This window comes from Camponotus floridanus, unplaced genomic scaffold, assembly GCF_003227725.1.
Source record: "Camponotus floridanus strain SB8 unplaced genomic scaffold, Cflo_v7.5 scaffold80, whole genome shotgun sequence".
In the NCBI taxonomy this organism is placed as follows: Eukaryota; Metazoa; Arthropoda; class Insecta; order Hymenoptera; family Formicidae; genus Camponotus; species Camponotus floridanus.
In genome coordinates this window covers 472,463-494,900 of record NW_020229850.1, presented here as the reverse complement: position 1 = coordinate 494,900, position 22,438 = coordinate 472,463, and the positions used below count along the sequence as shown (strand labels likewise).

Sequence of the window (22,438 nt, the reverse complement as noted above, 5' to 3'; positions counted from 1 at the left end):
TTTGGTCAGCTTACTCGTATTTTAAATAACCCAATAATGTACAAGAAATCTATATTCATATATAATACTATTAGCTGAAAACGAATCTTTTTAATTATGCGATATCGTAATCATTCTATTCTTTTCAGTAATAAACTCTGATAAAATGGTTATTTATTATGTGAAATAAAACTAATTACTATACGTAAGATTATTATTTTCTAATTTACGGATATAAAAAGAATTCTTTTTTGTAACATTATATATCCAAATTTAAATTCACATTTGTGTCATGTATTATTTACGATTCCAATTGGAAAAGATTCCTGCTTTGGTATCCTGCGAAGTCACACACTTAATTTTAATAAGATATATTCGTATCCAATTTGTACTTACGATGATCAGATTTCATCTCTCGACAAACGCTTTGACATCATCCCATCGAGACGCATTCGCAGTAGATTTATAATAACATTATATAAATTTCATTTTTTTGGGGAGGGAGCAAAGTATATGCGCACGAATATTTATCAGCATATTGTTTAAAGAAAGAAATTTATTTAAAAATATTTAAACTAAATTAAAGTTATTATTATAAATATTAAATTAATCTTAATTTGTGTGCTATTATAAAATCGATAAATCTCATATCTCTTTGCGAGAATCTCTACTATTAAGATATTATATAAAATTTATATATTTTTCATAATGGATATGGTATTCTGATATATAATATATGGATTTATTTTTTATTTTTGATATATAATTTATGGATTCGATGTACGTGGAGATATAGAAATGAATATTATTGTGATTTCCTTAAATCTTTATAAAATGTTATTATCGCTTTGTTCATATATTTATTGCGCACAACGAGAACTAAAAAAAATGCAAGACATCATTTTAATATATTCAAGAAAATTTCATATTCTGCAAAATATGCTTCGTAAAAAATGTTATCCAATCTTACGCGCCCTTCAATGCCATAAAAATTTTATGGGAAATATACGTTTATATCTTTTTGGAAATGAAAGACATTTATTGGGTGATGGTAGAGTTTCATTACGTCGGATAACAACGAAAAATCAACATAAATACTTTTGCGAGAGATTTCAGTTATTATTTAATTAACAAACAATTATCACCAAGAGTTATTCATTAAATTTACATAATGTCATGCAATGAGATCTAGGTAATTATGGAGTAGATTATGAAGAATCGATCCACTAACGAATATTAATTTAAATTTTTATGATACATTGAATACAACGTATTTCACAGGAAAATCGTTTATATTTAATCGTGATTAAATCTTAATAAGAGGCGAAGATATTCTCTTCAGTTTTATTTTAATTTTTTCTAGGATGATCTTAAAAAAATCGATGTTTACATAAACATTAAATTATCGTTAACACTCTGTACAAGAAAACATTTAAATATTCGAATACGCCATACGTATATCTATTTACTTACATTAAGTACAATTTCTTTCTTAAATATAACGTATGATACAACACACACATATCTTATTGTTAAAATAATACATACAAATTTTACAGATACATTGATACGTTAGTGCTATAAAGAATGTTGGCGTTTATGGACATTAGAATGAGATAATGTCATATTACTGAAGACACTATAATCACAATACAGACTTCCGATATATCGTTTGCACTCGATATTTGTGTACTCCTTTCCATTTTTAACAATTACTAGCTCTAAATGTGATATTTATAATTATATGTAATATATTTATGTATGACACATATACATCATATACATTAGTATTCACTCACTCGTCGAAAAATCGCTGGATTACTTAAACATTATCTTTGATTAATAAAAACATATATCTACTTAAGATTATTCTTAAGTAGATATATGATACTTAAGAAATTTAAAGTATAACCAATTATGGGACAAGAATATAAAAAGATAATGTTTTGCGGTGTCGTATTAATATAAATCGCATTCTTGATTTTAAAGACCAACTCTTTATATTTATGGAAAATATATGAGAGCCACTGTTAAAATTTATGTTTTAATAACTACGTACGTTTTCACACTTGGTTATGCAAAATATAACCGTTACGATTTAACTATGCGTATAATCGGTTGTAATCGTAGACGATTGAACGTTATGTTGCCTTGTTCAGGCTTAACGATCGTATCGTTTAACAAGTGCATTTCTGGCGAGTCATGATGCTTGCAAGCATGATTTCATGTGCGGGATACGTTTCAAGGAATTTCGAGAATTTCGAATGTTATCATAATTTAATAAGCGATATAATTCTCAAGATGAAAGAATGCTAATGGAAGACAGTACACAAGTAAAAAAATTGCTTACATCAAAATGTTTCCTTCTTCATTTAAATAAAAAGAGTCTTGTGATTATTATAAATAATTTTTTAGTTAACTCATAACTAAAAATACTACAATTACTATAAATCTAAACATAAATATCAGTTATATAAGATTATAAATATAATAATTATATAAACTACTTCCATAAAAAATAAGAGTTATTTCAAAGAAAAAAAATCATTTGCACAAAAATCTTTATATATTAAATAATTTATTATATATTTAATGTATATTATATATTAAATAGTGTATTTTAACATAATAATTTATTAATACGATTAATATTATCTTTATATCATCTCTCTCTCTCTCTCTCTCTTGTATGTATTCAACTTCACATTACATTTTGACAAATGAAAATATCTCGTAACGGGCTTATGCTCAACGAATTTATTGACTCCGTTATTCTATGTTGAGTATAATTTCGTGATTTATCGAACCGTGGACATTATTTGAATTCGAAGAGAGCGCTTTGTCATATGAGATAGATTTCGGTTTGTAGACCGGAACATAAAATCACGCGAGAGCAAGCATGTCGACGCGCACGAACGCATAAATTTGGCGCTCTTCGCGTGAAACTTTTCGAGCACAACAGCCGCGTCTCATTCGCAACTCGCGAAGCGACTTGCATTTATCTTGGCATCGTGCCGCGAATTCTCGTTCGTTATTATGAAACCGCGGAAACTGGCACGCATCTGGAGAGTCAACGATATGCGCGTTCACGCGCGCGAGCAAAATGAGTAATGTCTGTTGTGTCGTTTCGTGTGTACCAACCAAGATAGATAGATGTTATTGCAACGATTTTATCTGATTTTCTAGAAAAGCAGAATTATTCCCGTCAGACCGGCGCAATACCGGTTCGGGCGTGACGATGCCGACATTAACTGATTAAGAGTGTCGCAGACATTTACACGGATGATTAGACGTTGATGCGCAATTTAATCTACTTGATGGCCTTATATTGTTCCTGAAAGTCGCGATGGGAAAATATTGAATGCGTCGAACGCGTTAATGAATCGTTTCGAAATACAATAAGTTTTTTAAAACTTTTGTTTATCATACGATCGAGCACACAATTATAATTTTAATTAATTCCTCTTGACTCTAATAATTGGCGCTTTGCCCCATTTTGCTTCAAATAAATGTATAAATGTGTAAATTTGGCGCGGCCAGTAATTATGTTAAAGGGACTAGGTGTTAATCTCTTTGTAACTAGCACATTGTTAATGAGATTCGAGTAGTATCTATATCACATTTAATTAAAATTTGGTTTTTAATTAAAATCTTTAAAAGGTATGATTTTATTATGAACTTTTAATGAATTTACAATTTATTAAATAAGAGAGAAAGAGAGAGAATGTTTTATTATTTCTATAATTCCTACAAAATCTCTGTAATTTATATATATATATATATATATATATATATATATATATGTTAATAGAAAAAAATTTATATAAAATGAGTATGATACACAATTTGCGCGCAATTTGTAAACTGTGAACTTTATTTGAAAACGACATTTCCGAAACATTTTACTGGTTTGCTCCAGATTTATCTCTCTCTACTATTTTTTTCGACCTTGAACGTTTGTCACGATTTCATTAGGTCGTCCAGTGATGAAGGTCTAGTGGAAATCAATCCATTTTCTACAAATGAAACAAACGACATGTTTCAGGCAGAAATATACTATCAAATGTCAATAGCAAATGTATAATGACGACAACGATTGATGATTAATCATTTGATAGACGAAATTCCCTTTGCTAATCTTTTTTTAACTTGTGTTTGAAAAAAATAACTTTTAATCTCTTTTATGCCATTAGTATTATCTCTTATTTCATTTATCTCTTTTAGCATGTTTTATGTTTTAAGCGCGGTATTATAATTTCTAAAAGTATTAATTTCTAAAAGAGTCCAGTAGTCAAGTCAACTAATATTTCAAGTTTGACTCGATCAATTTTCCATGAGGCAAATATTATTTATGCCATATTTAAATTCGATTAAGGTTTTTAGTGGAAACATATTTATCAAAAACCAATCGAGATGAAGACAATCGATAATGATTGATGACAGTGCAATTAATAATGATTTTGATTAAACACATTGCTTTTAAAACTGGGATGTCCAATTAATTAATAGATTAACAACGATACAATTTGATTGAACATTACAGAGAAACCAGCATCTATTACATGTAGGTAATTGTACCTATATTCATTGATTTACTCTTTTTAGTATTCAACTTTTATATTCGAATTATTTAAAGTGCGTGCAGAATACTAAATAAAAATCACATATGTAGATTGAGAAGATCTGTATATGAGCCAAATTAACTAAATATATTAATTTTACGTAAATCGTAAGAATCTAAAAAATACGCAACTGGAATAAAGTATGTTACATCTTAGAATAATTTATAAAATCTCGAATAATATGCACACATAAAATACATATAGGTATTTACAATTTATCAGTTAACATGTATACATTTTTATTTTCTTCTTCGAAATATGTGCCAAACATTTTATATTTAACCTCTCTTAAAATTGATGTACTTATAAATATATAACATGTACTTGCATATTTAAAATAATCGATGGAATATATCACCGATATGAAATGCACGCCGTGTGCTTGTCTCTCACGAACATTCTGCAATTTTCCCGCAAAAGGCTTGGACCTGCTAACAATGATCCGGCTTAATATCGGTTTCAAGTGATCTACGTGAAATAGCAAACTGATCAATAAAGGCGCGACCCCTGCAATTATGATAGTTCTGTTGCTGATATTCTCTCGCTTGAGGGTAGCCACGATCGTCGATGGATCAAACGAGCGTGCAAAACGGACTTTGCCAGTTACAAGCAAAGGGATAGGGTAATCGAGGCATAAATGCGCCGTCCAGCAATCAGAGCATATATTCTCTGATAGTAATGCATTTAATATTCGGATGTAGTTGTATATGTCTCTCAATATCCTCGAACCGCGCAAATTGCGGCCACCGCGAATTTATAATCATCAACACAAATGTGCGCTCAATATAAATTAACGAAATTAATAAATTATTCAATCACCAATTGCATATGCTAACGACAGAAAATTCTATAAATCTTTGGCGCGTATTACGCCAATCGTAGATAGAATATAGGATACAATATTATTGTATTACGAAGACTCGCAATATAGGTGTAGATTGTTAGGTTTTGTTCAATTGATTCAATTTGGGCTCGCGATTAATTAAAACGTCCAACAATATTGACGGATATTGAAGTTAACGTCCGTTTATTGTGAGAAAAGATGATCAGGCCACGTGTGACCTGCATTAATTTCATAATTTTTATTGCATAAATAAAAACAGGACTTATAATATTAGATAGCCCGATATTTTCGAAACTACACGTATTAAATACTAAGAATGTTATTCATATAATATTCTTACGTCACATAATTTTTATTTTTACATAGCACAATACTATTTGATTTATGATATTGAAAATAAATTTTGCGAACTTTTTCAACTAATGTAGAAACTGAAAATCAGAATACGAATCTAAATCTTTTGAAGGAGAAAGAGCTTTTTATGTCACTGCAACAGGTCGTTTCTATGACACGGATTATCGGATCGCATCTTAATCCCTTGTGGCATCTCTCAAGTGAGATTAAATTTCTTAAGCACATCGGCATTTTTTGTATCTCCTTTTATGCTTATTAAGCATGACTTTTCGTTTTACACAATCAATGGCGTACAAATTTTATTATCGTAAGAAAATCATGCTTGTCATGAACGAATGTAGAATCGTATAACTTCCACATGTGGTAATTTAGCGTCTATCGCCAGTCATGAATGGAGCCTTAAACGGAAACGTTGGTGTTGTGAGTTGACAAACGATCAACTAGCTGGCAATCAGCGTATGTGGTATTCGCGTATTTAATAATCGGACTGGTGCACCGCGTTGAATAATTGGAGCCGCCATCGTGCGCGGTGGCAATTATTCATTTCATTCGTAACAAATAAGCACGCTAAATTATCTATCTCTCGATATGTTGTTTAAGATTTATTTGATAATACTGATTTATCTGATACCATGTTTTTCGAGTTATATAATTGTAACAGGAATAAAATAAATATTTTTCTTTAAAAAAGAGAAATTCGCGTAATTTCAGATTCAATACTTGTATATAACGTGCTGTAAAAACACTCATGTATATGAATTGGACGTGAATAATTATTATGACAGACATTTTGCCAGGAAAAGTGCTTGATGAACGATAAATTTACTCAACCCTTAACGCTCGGTGCGCTCATGACGTTGCACTTTTGTGCAGGTTTGTTCTCACATGGTTATCGTGAAAACGAGACACTTGACCTGTCAACCACTTTCAGAATACACGCGTGATGTGCATACTCTAAGCTGAGAGCTGTAGAGTGGATATCAGTTTACGAGATGCATAGCATCTGCTATCGAAGGCATATGCGATTTATCGATCGATTCTTCGATATGTACATTCCTTGTATCGATAAACAATAATGTTGATGACAAGGGCTACGAAAATAACTTTTTGCAGGGCTTTAATTCTTGACTTATTTTATTTGATTTTAGATTACAATTTGTGAATTTGAAGCTCGATATTACTCAATGTATAAGAATTTTTGGTCATTTCATTTAAAAGAAGAACTGTGAACTTCTTATTTGTACACATGTTAAAAAAATTACTAAATATTGTTATTTATTATATATATATTACTATATATTATTATATGTTTCTATTAATATTAATATTATTTATAATATAATATTATTACATAAATATAATATTATATTATAAATATTATATTATATAATATTATTACATAAATAATATTATATTATAATACATTCGAAAAAATTTTTATCATTAGCATTTTTATCAAAAACGTCAAATCTTCGTAGATCTGCATAATCAATTGTAAACGTTGGAATTTAATCGATTACGGTAATTTTCCGAGTTAATTGGTTTCATCAATAATGGTAATTAATATTTATATAATTAATGTTAAAATTATGAATAATTCCTTCGTACGTGCCACAAGTTTTTCCATTCACAACGAGATACGACGCAATGAACTGAATTCTTGAGATTATTTTTTATGACTCAATCATAAATAATGGAAGCTCTTTTTCAGTTTCAGCAGTTGACAAGAAAAGTTAAAGAGAATGAATACAAAGGGTGACCTACTAACTTCATTGTTGTCTTCACGTTATTATCGCGGGACACGCATTTCCGATAATATTCGATAAGAGTTCCGATACACTGCGAATCTAAATGAGAAATCTTGAGAACTTGAGGAAGAATCATAGAATATTGAACGAAATCGATGAGAAAAGACAGTTAATTTAGTTTGGAAATTTGAAAGACATAATTATCGCGAGTACAAATTAACAAACGGTTTCTTAATAATATCGATGAAATCAGGTAAAAATTTGATAAATTGGAAAAAAGAAAGAGGAAATAATACATATTTTTTTTAACATATACAATTTTGCTACATTGAAGAGAGAAAATATTACAAAATCGCACATTTTATTTAAATATTTATTTTTATTTTTAATTATTATATTATATTTATTTAAAAAAGTTATTTTTTCCATTCGAAAAATTTTATTTTAAATTTATTCTAGTAAATTTATTTGTTGCACATACGATTACCTTTATTATAAAACAAAAATACTATATGAATGAAGATGGTAATTGTAGCAGTTAATATCATTATTTTTTATCTCAATTATTTCCAGAAATTCCTACATCTCGAATGTTTATTACGAAAACATAAATCATCATGCATTGAAATTTATTTCACATCAATAACGATCGCTTCCAATGATTCGCGAATCTGGTCGCATTAAAAATGATTTATATGTTGTTTGAAGAATATTACGTTCTAATTTTATGCTCAATGCGTTTAATCATTCGCATCCAGAGCATAACCGGATCATGATGATAATATTCTAAATAAATTTTATAGCGGATGTTTACACATGTATACATATTGCAGATTGAATCAATAAAATTATAATAACAGATTTTTTAGATCGATTTGTATAAATCTTTTTTATATTATAAAATATTATAAAAATATTAAAGTATGAAAATAAACGTTAAAAAACATATTATTGATACAGAATATTTTAAAAACGAAAAATATATTTTATATGTAACGATGACACATACACATTAAGCATTTATTTTCACAAAATTATGATTCCCAAGAAAAACTTATTTGCGATTCCTAAGAAAAACTTAAAGACGCGCATTGTAATGTGTAACAAGCAAACGCATTTTATTTTTAAATTATTACGGAGCATTTAAAAAAGATACGAAAGATACGATCCGTTAAGATATACATGAAGGAAGAACGGAACGAAAAGAAAGAGCAAACGCCGTTGTCAGAGCAAATGTATCGCGAAGGCTATGGATATCGTCCGTCTATGTCCGATTCGTCACTTGCACAACGCAATCGCGTGTGTACTGTATTCGAAATTAACCAATTCGTCAATCTAGCGTGTCAACGATAGCGTTCAGAAATATATATATTCAGATACCACTGCACGTATTACGTTAACTTTATAACACGTTAATCTTTATCATTGCTCTTGGGGGAAATTGTTTTTTAGGTAATAAACTTTTTTCATTCCCCCTTAATCATTCAGTCCACTCTCCGTCCTTTCGCCTCTTTCTGGGTTTACTTTGCTATTTTTACGCCGTGACTTTGGCATGAAGACGCATTTTCGTTGTTTTAAGTAAAATAAGGGGGAATCCCTTTGGGTGAGAGGCGGTGCGGTTTATGGCTCGCTGCCGGCAAGTTTAAGAAAGTTAACGTAGCGTTTCGCTCTTACAAGAGATCTCGCCGGCGAACATGTCGGCCAAGATGTCGGATTATGAACTTTGCCGAGGAGTCCAGGTGCGACAAGATTGCAATGAAGATATGACGCTCATGGCCTAATTTCCACCGTACATTTGACTTCATACAGACTCAATCGTCTGTATCTGATGTGAAATTGAAGGCAAAATATGGAAATAACGGTATACGTTGTTTTTTCAATATCTAGATTGAAGTTTTAAGTAGGTATATGTATGCGGTTTTTTTTGTACATATGTATTTATTAAAATTTTGTATACAGCTCTCTAAAGGAGGGAGCATGAAAATTACATAATATCTTTCAGCAGAAAAGAATAAAAATTTTATGAAATATTTAGTGAATCAGTGGCTCTCAATTCTTCATTACGGAATTTTCATTGGAAATAGTGTGCTTGAATCTCAATTATTTTATCACGACATTTCATATAAATGACATTTTATATAAAATTCTTTATAGGAATACTTGTGCGAATATAAAAAAAGTTCTTTTTTTGTGCAACATCCAAAGCACTAAGCAAATTTAAGATATACAAAGTGTTAGATTTAAAAGGAGAGAAGTGATATACATATATGTACATATACATATAGACATAATTATGCGGTAATTTAATATATATTATAATGGTCTTCATAATAATCTTACGTGCATGTTAATTCATGCACACACGTATGGTAAAACCCTGCAATTAATCTGATTACCATATGAAGTTTACAGGCATCGATCGACATGTTCCACAATTTTCTAATTAAGCCTTCGATATTCATTGATTATATATGTTCAAAATTAGAGCTGATACAGTATACATTAAATTATGATTACGGATTATATAATGTATCAGAAACCGTTTGTAATAATGTTTCTATGCTCTCAGACATTGGTCCACTGATAAAATCTTATTTGAAGATAATTATTTCTAAGCACATAATAAAAGTTTAATTGAATATCATGTTTTTTTCACAAGTTTATGGTATTTAATATTAAATACCTCGACGGTTATATATTTCATATTAAGTTTATTAAAGTAAACTCCATTTGAAATTATAACTGATGAAGAAAGTTTGCTCTCAAGTTTAATTCATTAAATCTCATTAATTTTCATTTGCTTATATAAGTTAACTCAAAAACTGTTCACATTTTGGCTTTCAAACAACTGCCATTTAATTTAGTTTGTTCTTTTTGACGTCTAGTTGACGTAACTTAGCTTCTAATTTAGTCTTTGACTTTAGAGAAAATAAACAACTTTTAATATATTCTATTATATTTATACATCTTGATTTAATTGCAAACAATAGATAATTCCTTTTCTAAGTATGTTCTTTGTAATGTAATATTTGTTATATAATATAGTTCAGTGCTAAATAGATCATATTTAGCCCATTATAACATAAAAACAAAAGAAATGTTATTAGATATATTTAATTTTGTAATATTTAAATAATAAAAAAATTATATATTTAAAATCATATAAATCATTAAAATTATATAAAAATTTATATATTTCTTTTCAATGCATCAAGTTGTTGCAAAATAAAAAATCATTTATTTATTTATTAGAAAGTTTATTGTAACAGTGGACGCATGTGCAGATTGCAACGAATAAAGATCTTTCGCTAGAGAAATCGTAACATTAGCAGATATAAGATAATAGGAAAAACGGCAGTTCCCGACTAACATCAAGATGGATGGAATTATCTGATAATATGTGTAATTTTCTCAGTTATCAAGTTATTTTATCGACTTTTCCAATAATAGAATAGAAGGCAGATGCCTAATTTATCATAGTCATTGTCAACGATAAATAAATTGCAAGTAACAAAAGATTCTCTACCTCATCTTAAATATATTAGACATTTATCTCTTGTATTTTCACGAAATCATGATTGATATTAAATCGCAATTATTGCAATATATTATGAAAAACATGTTATTTAGAAATTCTTTGTAAAAAATGTAGTCCCGCTTAATATTTCTATAAATCATTACGATTTAAAATAAATCATCGAAATGTAAAATTAATAATTATTGGTTAAAAAATTTATTGCAAAATGCATACACAAAATTTATTGTAAAATGCATTTATTGCAATGTTTATGCAGCATTAAATTTAAAAAGAATATATTTTTTTTATACATGCAATAAAAAAAACAGTATTCTATTGAAAATTCTTCTTGTGTGCGTATTATTTTTATGGAATGGGATGTAATCTTAAATTGGATAGAATCTTAATGTATAAAGAAATAAAATAGAAAAGAAGGATCTTAATGTATAAAGAAATAAAATAGAAAAGAAGGGCTGATCAAAAGATATGGTGATTGAAGAGTGAGTACACAGACATGCAGTAATCAACACATCTGTTTTCTAGTTTACGAGTTTTACGGCTTATGATGAAAAGTATGATGTAATGTGATTTATTGTAAAAACATCTTTGAAATAATTTTTATGTCTCAATTTAAATTATGTTACAAAAAAGTAAGTCTGTTATTTGTGCAATTCTCATTTCATTTTTTTTTATGTTTTATATCATGTAAAATGTAAATGTCTTTACATTTTTGAATTTTTATTATTAATTTATTATACTATCAATTGTAATAATATAAAGTAATTATATTAAGTTATTAATAGAATTAATTAATTAGTAATAATTCCTAATGAATCTCAATTGATCAAATCAATAAGCTCTCATTAAAAAGATAAATTGATAAATGAAAATAGACGAGGGAGTTATAAAAATGATAAGGATTTGCAAAAATTACATAAAAATAATATTAATGATATAATTATAAACGATCGAGTTAATTTGATTTATAGACTAATTTTAAAGAAATCACATTTTATCAATAAATGCAAACAGTCGTAAAAAATCGGCGCATCAATATTATTTAACTAATATTATTGATAAATAGTACAATTTATTAAATTATTCGCAGCGTTAAATTTGATAAATTAGCAAAAATTTACTCAATATAAAATATTCAGCTTAAATATTCCAGTATTGATTCGTTTAAAATATTGTCGACAATTTTTATCTGATATTCGAATATTCGCTGAAACCATGCACGTACTCGACATAAACTTTGACAGAATGTTATTGTTCGGAATACGATGTACGACACGTTGTGGTCTTTCATCGTGAATTGCTCAATATCGAGAATTTTATCTTCTATGATTCTATCTTTTGTTCCATAAGTGTAGATGAGTCAATACGAGAAAAGTAATTTCGTGAAAAAAGGCAACATAGCTTATGTAAAATTCGCTGCTATTGTGATTACAGTGATGCTATTGTGGTAGATTGATCTTATTGTTCTTTTTGTTTGGTGAAAAGAAAATAATGGAATAGTACATTAAACGTGAAAATAGGAAGAGAGGTGATGAGATGCGAATCTCAGGAGAGCAATGTCATTTTTCTTCCGAAAGGGAAACATTTCGGGAAGATTGTTAGGCCTCGTAACACTGAATCGAGAAGGCTTTTCATCTTTGAAAATCTACTTGCGGTTTTGTCTTGAATTCTGTAATTGTTCGCCGATCCTTTCCTTGTGGCGCTTTATGCGTAACGAATCAATATTAAATTTTGGCACGGCGCACTAGTAAAATAGTTCACTTTTATGCCTTGGCAATTTATCAGTTATTTGTCATACAATCTGCGTTAATATTACTATAATAAATGTCAATAGTTTATGTGATACATATGCTAAACCGTTTTTAATGAATATTCTTTTAATTCTACCTATACAATTATAATTATACAATTATATTGTACTGCTACTTGAAACATTACACACACATTTGTTATCACTATGAAAAGTAGATAAATCATCACAAAATCTGACAGAAATTTTTTTTGTAAGTATTCACAGATCAATACCAGGCGCAACTCTTTCGGCCACCTCGATTTGTTTTCGGATGTTCATGAGGAATGAGGATCATCGATCATAAGCTTTTATGTTCTGTCCAGTGATATATTGTTTACTAGATACAGAAAAAAGTTCTTCTCGTTTTATCGAATGGAAGAATATGATAAGAAATACGATAAGAAATGATCGTTGCATTTAGAATTGAGCGCAATGTCTTCGGATTATAAGATAATCTTCACATACATATATTATTTAAGATTCGGGTAATATTATAATATATAAATATTGTGGCGAACAACAGTCAGGTACAACGATTGTGTTGCATTTAGAGAAATCATTTTTACGAAAAAAATACTTAAGTTCTAGCTCGACACTTTCGCGACGATACAGATTCTAAAATATGTCTCGCGTTGATTCTTACAAATTTTTCTAGACTATAACATCAATGACTTTCAAATTATTCGGTTAATTGTTGTGTCGAAACAGATAGCACCAAGAATTAACATTCATATGAAACACAGCTTCTTTGTATTTCTTTCTATTCTATTCGTCGATTGTCGTGTGATTTTATAAAGAGTTTCGGATCACACTGCTAACACTATGAAATCACTCGCCGATGTCACATATATATCACTCTGACAAACCGATGCATCTTTAATAACTTTTTATCATTGCACTTAATCTTGATCTTCTCGGCCTTTGTGAAGCGCAATAGATATAAATATCATCGCTACGATCAGGATCCAGCAAGCGGATAAGCCTATCGTTTCCAACGGACAGAGAGAAAGCTCATTCCGGAATCAGATAATTCCAGTCCGGGAGGGAGAGCTTTAAACCTGCGTCAACAAAGTTAACTGTGCACCGTTCTTAATTAGATCCTTATCTCTCTGTGCAAGGTCTCTGGGCTCGCTGCTAACCGTGATGTTTGATCGCGACGTCATGGTCACTGTGGTTGTGGAGGTTTTGCTGATGAGCAAGCCTCTCTCTGCCTCCTCGTCCTCAAGTTCTATTCTAGATTGTCCGGAGGTGACCATGCGGTTAGACTGGAGTCTGTCGACGTTGGCCTTGTTCCTTCTTGGGAATACGCTGTTCTCTATATGCAGCGCCGCGTTCACATCTTTGCCAGCGGCACAGGTGCACGCCTTCAAAAAGCTCTTCTTAAAGTTGTCGCTCAGAAAAGCGTATAGAATCGGATTCATTGCGCTGTTGCTGTAGCTGAGAAAACCAGCTAGAAGAAAGCTGGTAATGGCGATACTGTTCTGACATTGCTTCGGCGGAGTATATATCAGCGCCACTTGAGTGACCCAGTAAGGTAACCAGCAGAAAACATATACAGTGATCACTGTTAGCACCAGCTTGGTGACCTTCCGGTGCGATCGTTTCTTTTCCTTCGATTTGTTTTTTGGTCCTACCGTGCGCAGCTTTTTGATCACGAGAAAATAAAAAATCAATATGAGTATCAGAGGAACTGCAAAGCCTAGAATGAGGGTGTAAAGAGTGAAGGAAGTCTGGCCGCCACGATCATTAGGCCAATAAATGTTACAACTGACAACACCTTCCGGAGATTCCATGGCGTTTGCGTAAAGAAATACCGGGACCATGAAGAGAGCGCTGGTGGCCCAGGCGGTAAGCGAGACCACTCTCGAGATGAACGGCGTGCGCATCTTCGGAGATGATATCGGATGGCACACAGCGATGTAACGATCGGCACTCATAATGAACAGAAAGATGCTGCTGGTGAACTGATTAATACTTGTCGTGGTCATATAGGCTTTGCACATGATTTTACCGAAGATCCAGCTGCGCAAACTAAACGTCGTCACTAAGAACGGTATACCTATCAGGAAGCACTCGTCCGCGATCGCCAAATTTACGATGTACATGTTCGTCACTGTTTGCATCTTCGAGAAGCGTAAAACGACATAAATGACCAAGGTATTCCCGAGGAGTCCGACGATACAGACGACAGAGTAAAGAATCTGGTTGACCAGAGCGACGATTGGCAATTCAGCCTCGCAATTTTGGCCTATATCGTTGTGCGTTGAGTTTAGGTTGTAAGTTGAATTTTGACCGTAATCCATCGTTGTATTCATCATCATTGGTTTTGAAATATGAATCAGAATTCCAAGAGCGAAACGAAGTATAGAAAAACACTTGACTGCATATCTTGTTCTCGAACAATTTGTTACACCGATCTTTATTACATAATGTAATTAATCGCAGCAGAACTTTATTATATCTAGGCGGACTTACAGATATCTTCTTAGTATTCTGTCAGAAAATAACGACGGAGATATTGACATAACTAAAGTTTGTGTTGTTGACGAGGATAACGTACGTGACATTGATGTCATTCTGTCAATCATTTGCTGAGCGCACGATCCAAGATTATTAGTTTGACGGATATTAGTTTCAAGACGAACTTTCTCTTGTCTGCTTTACCAGATTATGCTTCGATTTTGAGAGTAGAATCTGAAACAGAGGTAAAAAAAAAACAATAAAATTATACGGCATTATATAATACGCGACAATATTTAATAAATTATGAAAAGGAATTATCTGATATAAATATATAATTCAATATAAATAACTAATATAAAATAATATTATTTCATTCGCTTTTAATCATATTCAAAAATAAAAATTCATTTTCTACTATTAAATTATTATTAAATTATTATTATGCAAGGAAGATGTTATTATCATTATACTCAGCATTCTCGCGGTTCAACATAATTCGTTGACAATTGGAAAGGAGTAAATAGAGACATATTCAGAGTACCATTTCACTCTACGTGAAATGCAATGGAATTACAGTAGGGGCAATACAGCAATAACGCTGGCGGCGACATGATAATTTTCCAAGCATTGATTCCTAGGGAAATAATCTTGCTCATGGAAGTTGTTCGCGCATTCTGCCAATAGCTCAGAGAATTTTGTCGACGGTTTGAGAGTGAGAGACGGAGAATGCAGGCGAGAGAATACCTTTGTGTCATATCGTGTTGACCCGTGAAAGCTCTTGCTGCAACTTGAAAGCTGCAAGCTGTGCAACGTTTCAGCAAACCGCGCAGATTTCTCATAACACTATACAAGTAGAAGGCATGGCACTGATAAGTCGGACAAATGATTTTCGAGCTGTGAAACTTGGATCTTCACAGAAACAAAGAAATTAAATAAGAGCCGTAATTAAATATAGAACAATGCGATGATGTAATTCAACGATTTTTCTATTTGTATGATAATAATTAAGCTTGTACCGTAAAGAAAAAGAATTATTAATAATATAATTAAATAATTAATGTATTAAAAATATTAACGTTATGTAAAAAATATTCGAAATACATTTAAAAAAAATTAATGATCGAGAAATTATATTTAATATTATTAAGATATATTATTGAATTTATGATAATTTTAGTTGTTGAAATTTCTATATGAAAATTTATGACAGCTGTCCTCGCCAATATACTTAAGGAAGGAAGAATAAGATTTCAAATCACTGCTAATGATGTTCTTTCTTTTCCTTTTTCTGAAGTAATTTGGACATAAAACGGAAGTTTTCTACACTGTACCAACAGCTTGTAAAGTCATAAATAGGACATTTTATGTTGAAAATGGAGCATTTATGGTTATCCACGGAATGGCAATCGAAAAAATTCATAGCGCGATTCATTCGGCGCGGACATAAATCTAAACCACTCTCCTCGAAAGACGATATAGGGTAACATTTATGAGTCGACGAAACTTTCGACATTTCAGTTAGATATAGTATAGATATAGTATAGATATAGTATAGTATAGATCGACAATATCGATTCATCGGAAATGTTGTTTGACGGAATATATCGCTTGTTATCTTTCACATTTTACTTATGTTACAATCATACATCTAACAGTTAGGAATACAAAAGTACAATCATGTAATGTTTATATGTATGTTTTGTTTGTTACAGATCGAAAACAAGTCTTTCATATTTTCAACGTTTTATAACAGCATGAAGGGAAGAATTATTTAGATATCTCGAAAGAGAATTCTCCTCTTTTATACTGTAATGAGTTCCGATTGTTTCATTAATTAGCATTAGCCTATATAATTAGCAAAGTGCTTTTATATTGTTGTTTACGTACGATAAAAAATTTCCCTTTTCCTTTTTTCAACATTTCCGTTTTTTTCCGTTACCACAGGAAACTCGGTAATATAAAATACTTTTTCTGCTACGTTATAATTATAGAGAAGAGAGAGAGAGAGATTCAAGAAATCAGAATTTATTATTGAAACGTTTTTATGAAGAAAGATAAAATTTATACGATAAAATTTTTGCGAGAAATTTTTTGCTCATAGAGGTACGCTTGTAGTTTCTGCAAAATATTATATCTTTAAGCGAAGTCAGCGCAACTAAAAAATCAAACATTTTACATAATCGAACCAGTCATTTGTATATTTATAAAAAGTATACGGCGAAACACATTTTACTTTGCAAATATTGCAGTTCTGAAATTTATTTTTTTGAAATTTCTTTTATCAATCATATTTCGAGTAACATCAAAGAGGAATCCAAAATGAGATCAGGAAACATGAATTAATGTAGTCTACATGTGATGAATATTTCATGCATATGGTTCGTCCGCTTATTAAGGAATGCAGATCTCTCCGTGGAACTTCATTTATTGAGTCACATTGGCACATTGGAATTCGAGCGGAACAACTTTTTAATTTAAATCTCGAATTTCGATTAAAGTTTCCTTAATTGCGATTCTCATCCTATTCTTTTCATAGTAGGAAAAAGTTACGCATCTGTAATCAAGAATAGAATCGTACTAATTATTTTTATTAGATCTCAAGCTAAAAATCTCAAGCTAAAAATAAGCATTCAATTACATATATATAATTATATTCTATTAGAATATTCTGTTAATTTTTATACAGATAAGGCATAGAAAATGTATATATAATAAGTGTGTGTATGTATGCGAAATATTTATTAATATTTTAATATTGTATTTTTATTTCACATTTTGTACTGTTAAGAGTACGATTTTCTATTTATAAAATTTAATTTTTTTCATCAATCATTTTTCATTATGAGGTAGCTATATAATCATACACACATTTAATAGTTTACTTTAATACAATTTATGCTAATTAAAAAAAATGTTAAATAAAATATTTTTAAATTTGATTGATCAATAGGAACCTGGATGTATTTCCAATGTGTGCAATTGTACATATAGCTGTAACTGCAGTCGATAAACGAGATAATAGTTGAGTATAGAAAGAAATTTGTCAGAAGTTTGGAAAACATTGCTTTCACTCGTGGTGGTTGTGACGCTTTTTGCGTTCATCGACGCGAAAACTAAAGATAAGTTTATATATACATTGTATTAAATGTATAGATTACATATATAATAAATATTCAATTTATAAAGATCAATCTACTATAATAAATAATATAATTATGCATTTAACAAATATTTGCCTTGATGATAAAAAGAATTGCAACTTTTTTATTCCCATAATGTGTTTATTTTATTTTATATTATTTTATTGTATTATACATTGATTCTTATAACGTATTTAAATTATCATTATAATATAATGTTTCTCATTATTGAAAATGATCTTATTTCGAGAATTAATCACTTTTTAATAAAAAAATACGTTTCTTTATTAGAGATTTATTATTTCTTTTATAAAATTTCGTATTGTTGCATTTTCTTCAATTTTACAAATTATATGATGAAAGAAATGTATATATAATAGATTTTTAAGTTTTGTAAAGTATCTTGAGCTAAAATATCCATTAATATTATTCCTAAGCTAACATAACAAGTTGTTCAAAGTTAAAATTAATGGATTTTCAAATATATATTCAAGAATATGTATATTTCCTTTTCTTTTCAAAAACCTCAAGATTTTATCATATAAAGTGATTTATAATTATGTAATTTATCTGCATAGAATTAGATAAAAAATGTCGATTAATTAAATACTACTTTTCGCAAATTATCTATTGTAAAATTAATGATATATGATTGTCTGTCTAGTCAATATAAACAATGTATTGATTCGAAAGAATTGCTTTTTATTATTAATCATGAATTCATGTAAATAAAAGTTCTTAATTAAGGATATACGAGCATGCAAAATATAACATATTTACATTAAATTGATCAATGGAAATCTATCAAGGTTTTTCATGTTTTGCGCATTCTCTCCCCGTTCAAGCATTCAACATGGAAGCACGCGCGATCATATGTGTGTGTATGTGTGTGTGTCTCTCTCTCTCTCTCTCTGTGTGTGTGTATATAATCTATCCACGATCATATTTCTTTTCAAGTAAAATCTTGAAATATTTAAAAAGTTAAATACAACAGACACAAATTTAATATTTAACATTTTATAGTGTAAATATTACAATGTATCAAACTTTAGAATTTGCGTAAATTAAATTATCGCATTCATTCTCTGAAAATATAAACAAACTTTGATAAACAAAGATGATTCAAAAGTTAATTCGACAATAACATATTTATATACACATATATAATGATTTATTAAAAAAATATTATATATTTATTATAGATTATTATAGATTATTATATATTTATTATAGATTATTATAGATTATTATATATTTATTATAGATTATAATAAAGGTAATATCTCTATATTTTTAAAATTTTTCTAATATTTTTAATTTGTGATATTACTGAATATGTTTTGCAGTATTACATTTACTATATGATAGTAGAAAATCCAGCACATATATAGCAAACTAGTATTTCGATTCATATAGAATATGCCGCAATCAATATGGATGGGTTCCTATCTGATAAAGTGAATGTAAGTCGTCATTAAATAAGCAATCCAATTCAATTATAATTATAATCGCAGTTTAAATATTTCTTAAGTAATCATATTGTTTTTTTCATGCGGCTAACAATATATTATTTTATTACCAATTGTATTGTAGGTTTCCAAGCTCATTATTCAGAACATCACAATCAAACATTTGCAGAAGTCACTAATATGTCGAATCTAGAATTATTTCAAATAACAGAATTTGATGGTATTTTGAGCCTTTATTTCAACATATCTGTCAATGGAGTAACATCTCTCTTCCACAACATGGTTAAACAAGGACTAGTTTATTTTTAATTTATACATAATTGTGCCTTAATTTTCAACAGTGCAATACTTTATTGTGAAAGTAGCTAATGAGCTTATTCCTAATTGGAATGCTAATTTTTGCGAGCAATGTATCATTTGCTGAGTTCATTGTTGCATGGCTGTCTAGTCGACATAATCAGTCTATTCTTTCGAAACGCTGATTGCTTCCTCATTAACCCTTTAATAGTGGAATTTTGTTTTAAAGATGTGTATCTGCTTGCGTAATTAAAATCACGTGATGATTATACTAGTATACTCATGAATATGTTTATTAAACGCAGAGTAAATACCATTGTAAATTTCAATTAATTATTACAAAATGACAAATACTATGAGTTAGATTATTTTAAAAAATCAATAATTTTATTGTTCAAAAATTCATTAATATAATAAATGTTATTAATACAATTTTAAAAATTTATATTTAAATAAAAAGAATTCACATGGGAAACAAAAAATAAAAAGAGAAATAAGAAATTTATCTTTAGAGTATAATATTGATATTTTAAAACAGAATGCAACACATAGTGGTACTTCACATGTAGAACATCAATATTTTGTCCTCCTTCCAAATTCCATATTTAAAACAATTGGGACAATTGTATAATGTTAATTTATTTGCGTCGAATATAACAATATTTTCATAAAAATGCAAAAAGTTATTGCCCATTTGATTTCTTTATTCTAATAAAAGAAATACGTTTTTCATTTTTTACAAAAATTTCAATTTTTATAACAAAAGGTATTTTATTTTTTCACATGACGAGTATATTATATTACGCTAAAAGTGATCATTTCCTCATGACGAGTGTATTCATCAAACGCTATTAAAGAGTTAATTACACGCAACTATAATCATTCTATTCAAATCAGTCTATTTCACGGTAGGTGCAATATTTCTTTTTTCAATTTACTATTATTTTTAATTAAATATTTACCATAGAAAACCGTGGATGCGAGTTACATGGATTCATAAAAGCTGGCTTTTAGTCGGTGCTGTCGCTTTAGCGCCTCGATGTATCTGTGACCGGTATTACGCCTATTAAAACGACATTGCACTCGAATGATGGTCGGAAAGTGTAAAATTAAAAGGGGTCTTTCGATAACGCATATTGATGCCAGATGCAACCGAGCAAATTTGACGACGCGAGAACGCGTTGAGCAAGCATTATGAACGTTTATTCGATTTCAATCATTAAGCTTGATAAATATATTTTAAATATTTCTTGCAAAAAAAAATTTCAGAGAAGAAACGAGAATGCGAGAAAAAATGCAGCAGACGCGAGAAATAACGTAGGTCGACGAGTAATATCTGTAATGAGAGAGAGAGAGAGAGAGAGAGAGAGAGAGAGAGAGAGAGAGAGAGGAGAGAGAGAGAGAGAGAGAGAGAGAGAGGAGAGAGAGAGAGAGAGAGAGAGAGAGAGAGAGAGAGAGAAACACACAGTAAGAAAAATTAATTATCTCTTTACTTGAATATAGCCGATACTAAAAGGAAGAACTAGATCAGGCGAATGAGCAAGATACCTCGTCATTGATACTTAGGTACACAGTTCTCGAAGCAATCAAGTAGATAGGCTACTTTAAGTAGCATATAAATTTCTTGTTACAATTAGTCGTAAACGGAAGCTGTTACATGTGAAAAACATGCGCTGAATGTATAACGTAGGAAATCTCATTTTTAAGTGAAAAACCATGTGAAAAAGAGAAAAAATTAACGAAAGCAGACATGTATATATAATTATACAATTTTAGTTAGCTTTAATTAATGCAACTATATACTTGTTATATATATATATATATGCAACGTATTAATATGGTGTACTTAATTACTCAATATATACTTGTTTTAATACGCAGCATAGAAAACTCTGATAAACAATCAATATTAACATGCAAATAATTAAAATAATATATAATATTCCTGTTAATATCGGTTATTTATCAGTGTACCATGAAGGTTTTCATGTAGCGTAAACAAGTATATATTGATAAATAATTAATTAACAATTTAATATACGATCACTTACATTAGTCTTGTTGTATCGCAGAAATCGTGAGAATTCGCACAAAAAATATAGTTGGTGAATATTAATTAAACATTCAAATTCTCTTTATTGTACGCCAAGTAATATTAATTTTGCACTTTAAACAAAAATGTTTAATGTAAAAAA

At 29.7% G+C, this 22,438-nt stretch overlaps 1 protein-coding gene and 1 long non-coding RNA gene across 3 annotated transcripts in view; one reads left to right on the top strand and one right to left on the bottom strand.

The window, feature by feature from the left end:
* Nucleotides 1-17,245, top strand: part of LOC112639666 — a 57,907-nt gene extending 40,662 nt beyond the window's left edge. Inside the window, exon 3 of the long non-coding RNA XR_003123619.1 lies at nucleotides 17,050-17,245. This is a non-coding gene — a long non-coding RNA (uncharacterized LOC112639666). The remainder of the gene's footprint in view (nucleotides 1-17,049) is intronic.
* Nucleotides 13,010-22,438, bottom strand: part of LOC105250115 (somatostatin receptor type 2) — a 68,312-nt gene continuing 58,883 nt past the window's right edge. For both annotated transcript variants that reach the window (XM_011256055.3, XM_011256054.3), the window contains exon 2: nucleotides 13,010-15,568. In XM_011256055.3, the coding sequence (XP_011254357.1) occupies nucleotides 13,927-15,195 (1,269 nt within the window). In that variant the 5' untranslated portion in view covers nucleotides 15,196-15,568 and the 3' untranslated portion in view covers nucleotides 13,010-13,926. The remainder of the gene's footprint in view (nucleotides 15,569-22,438) is intronic.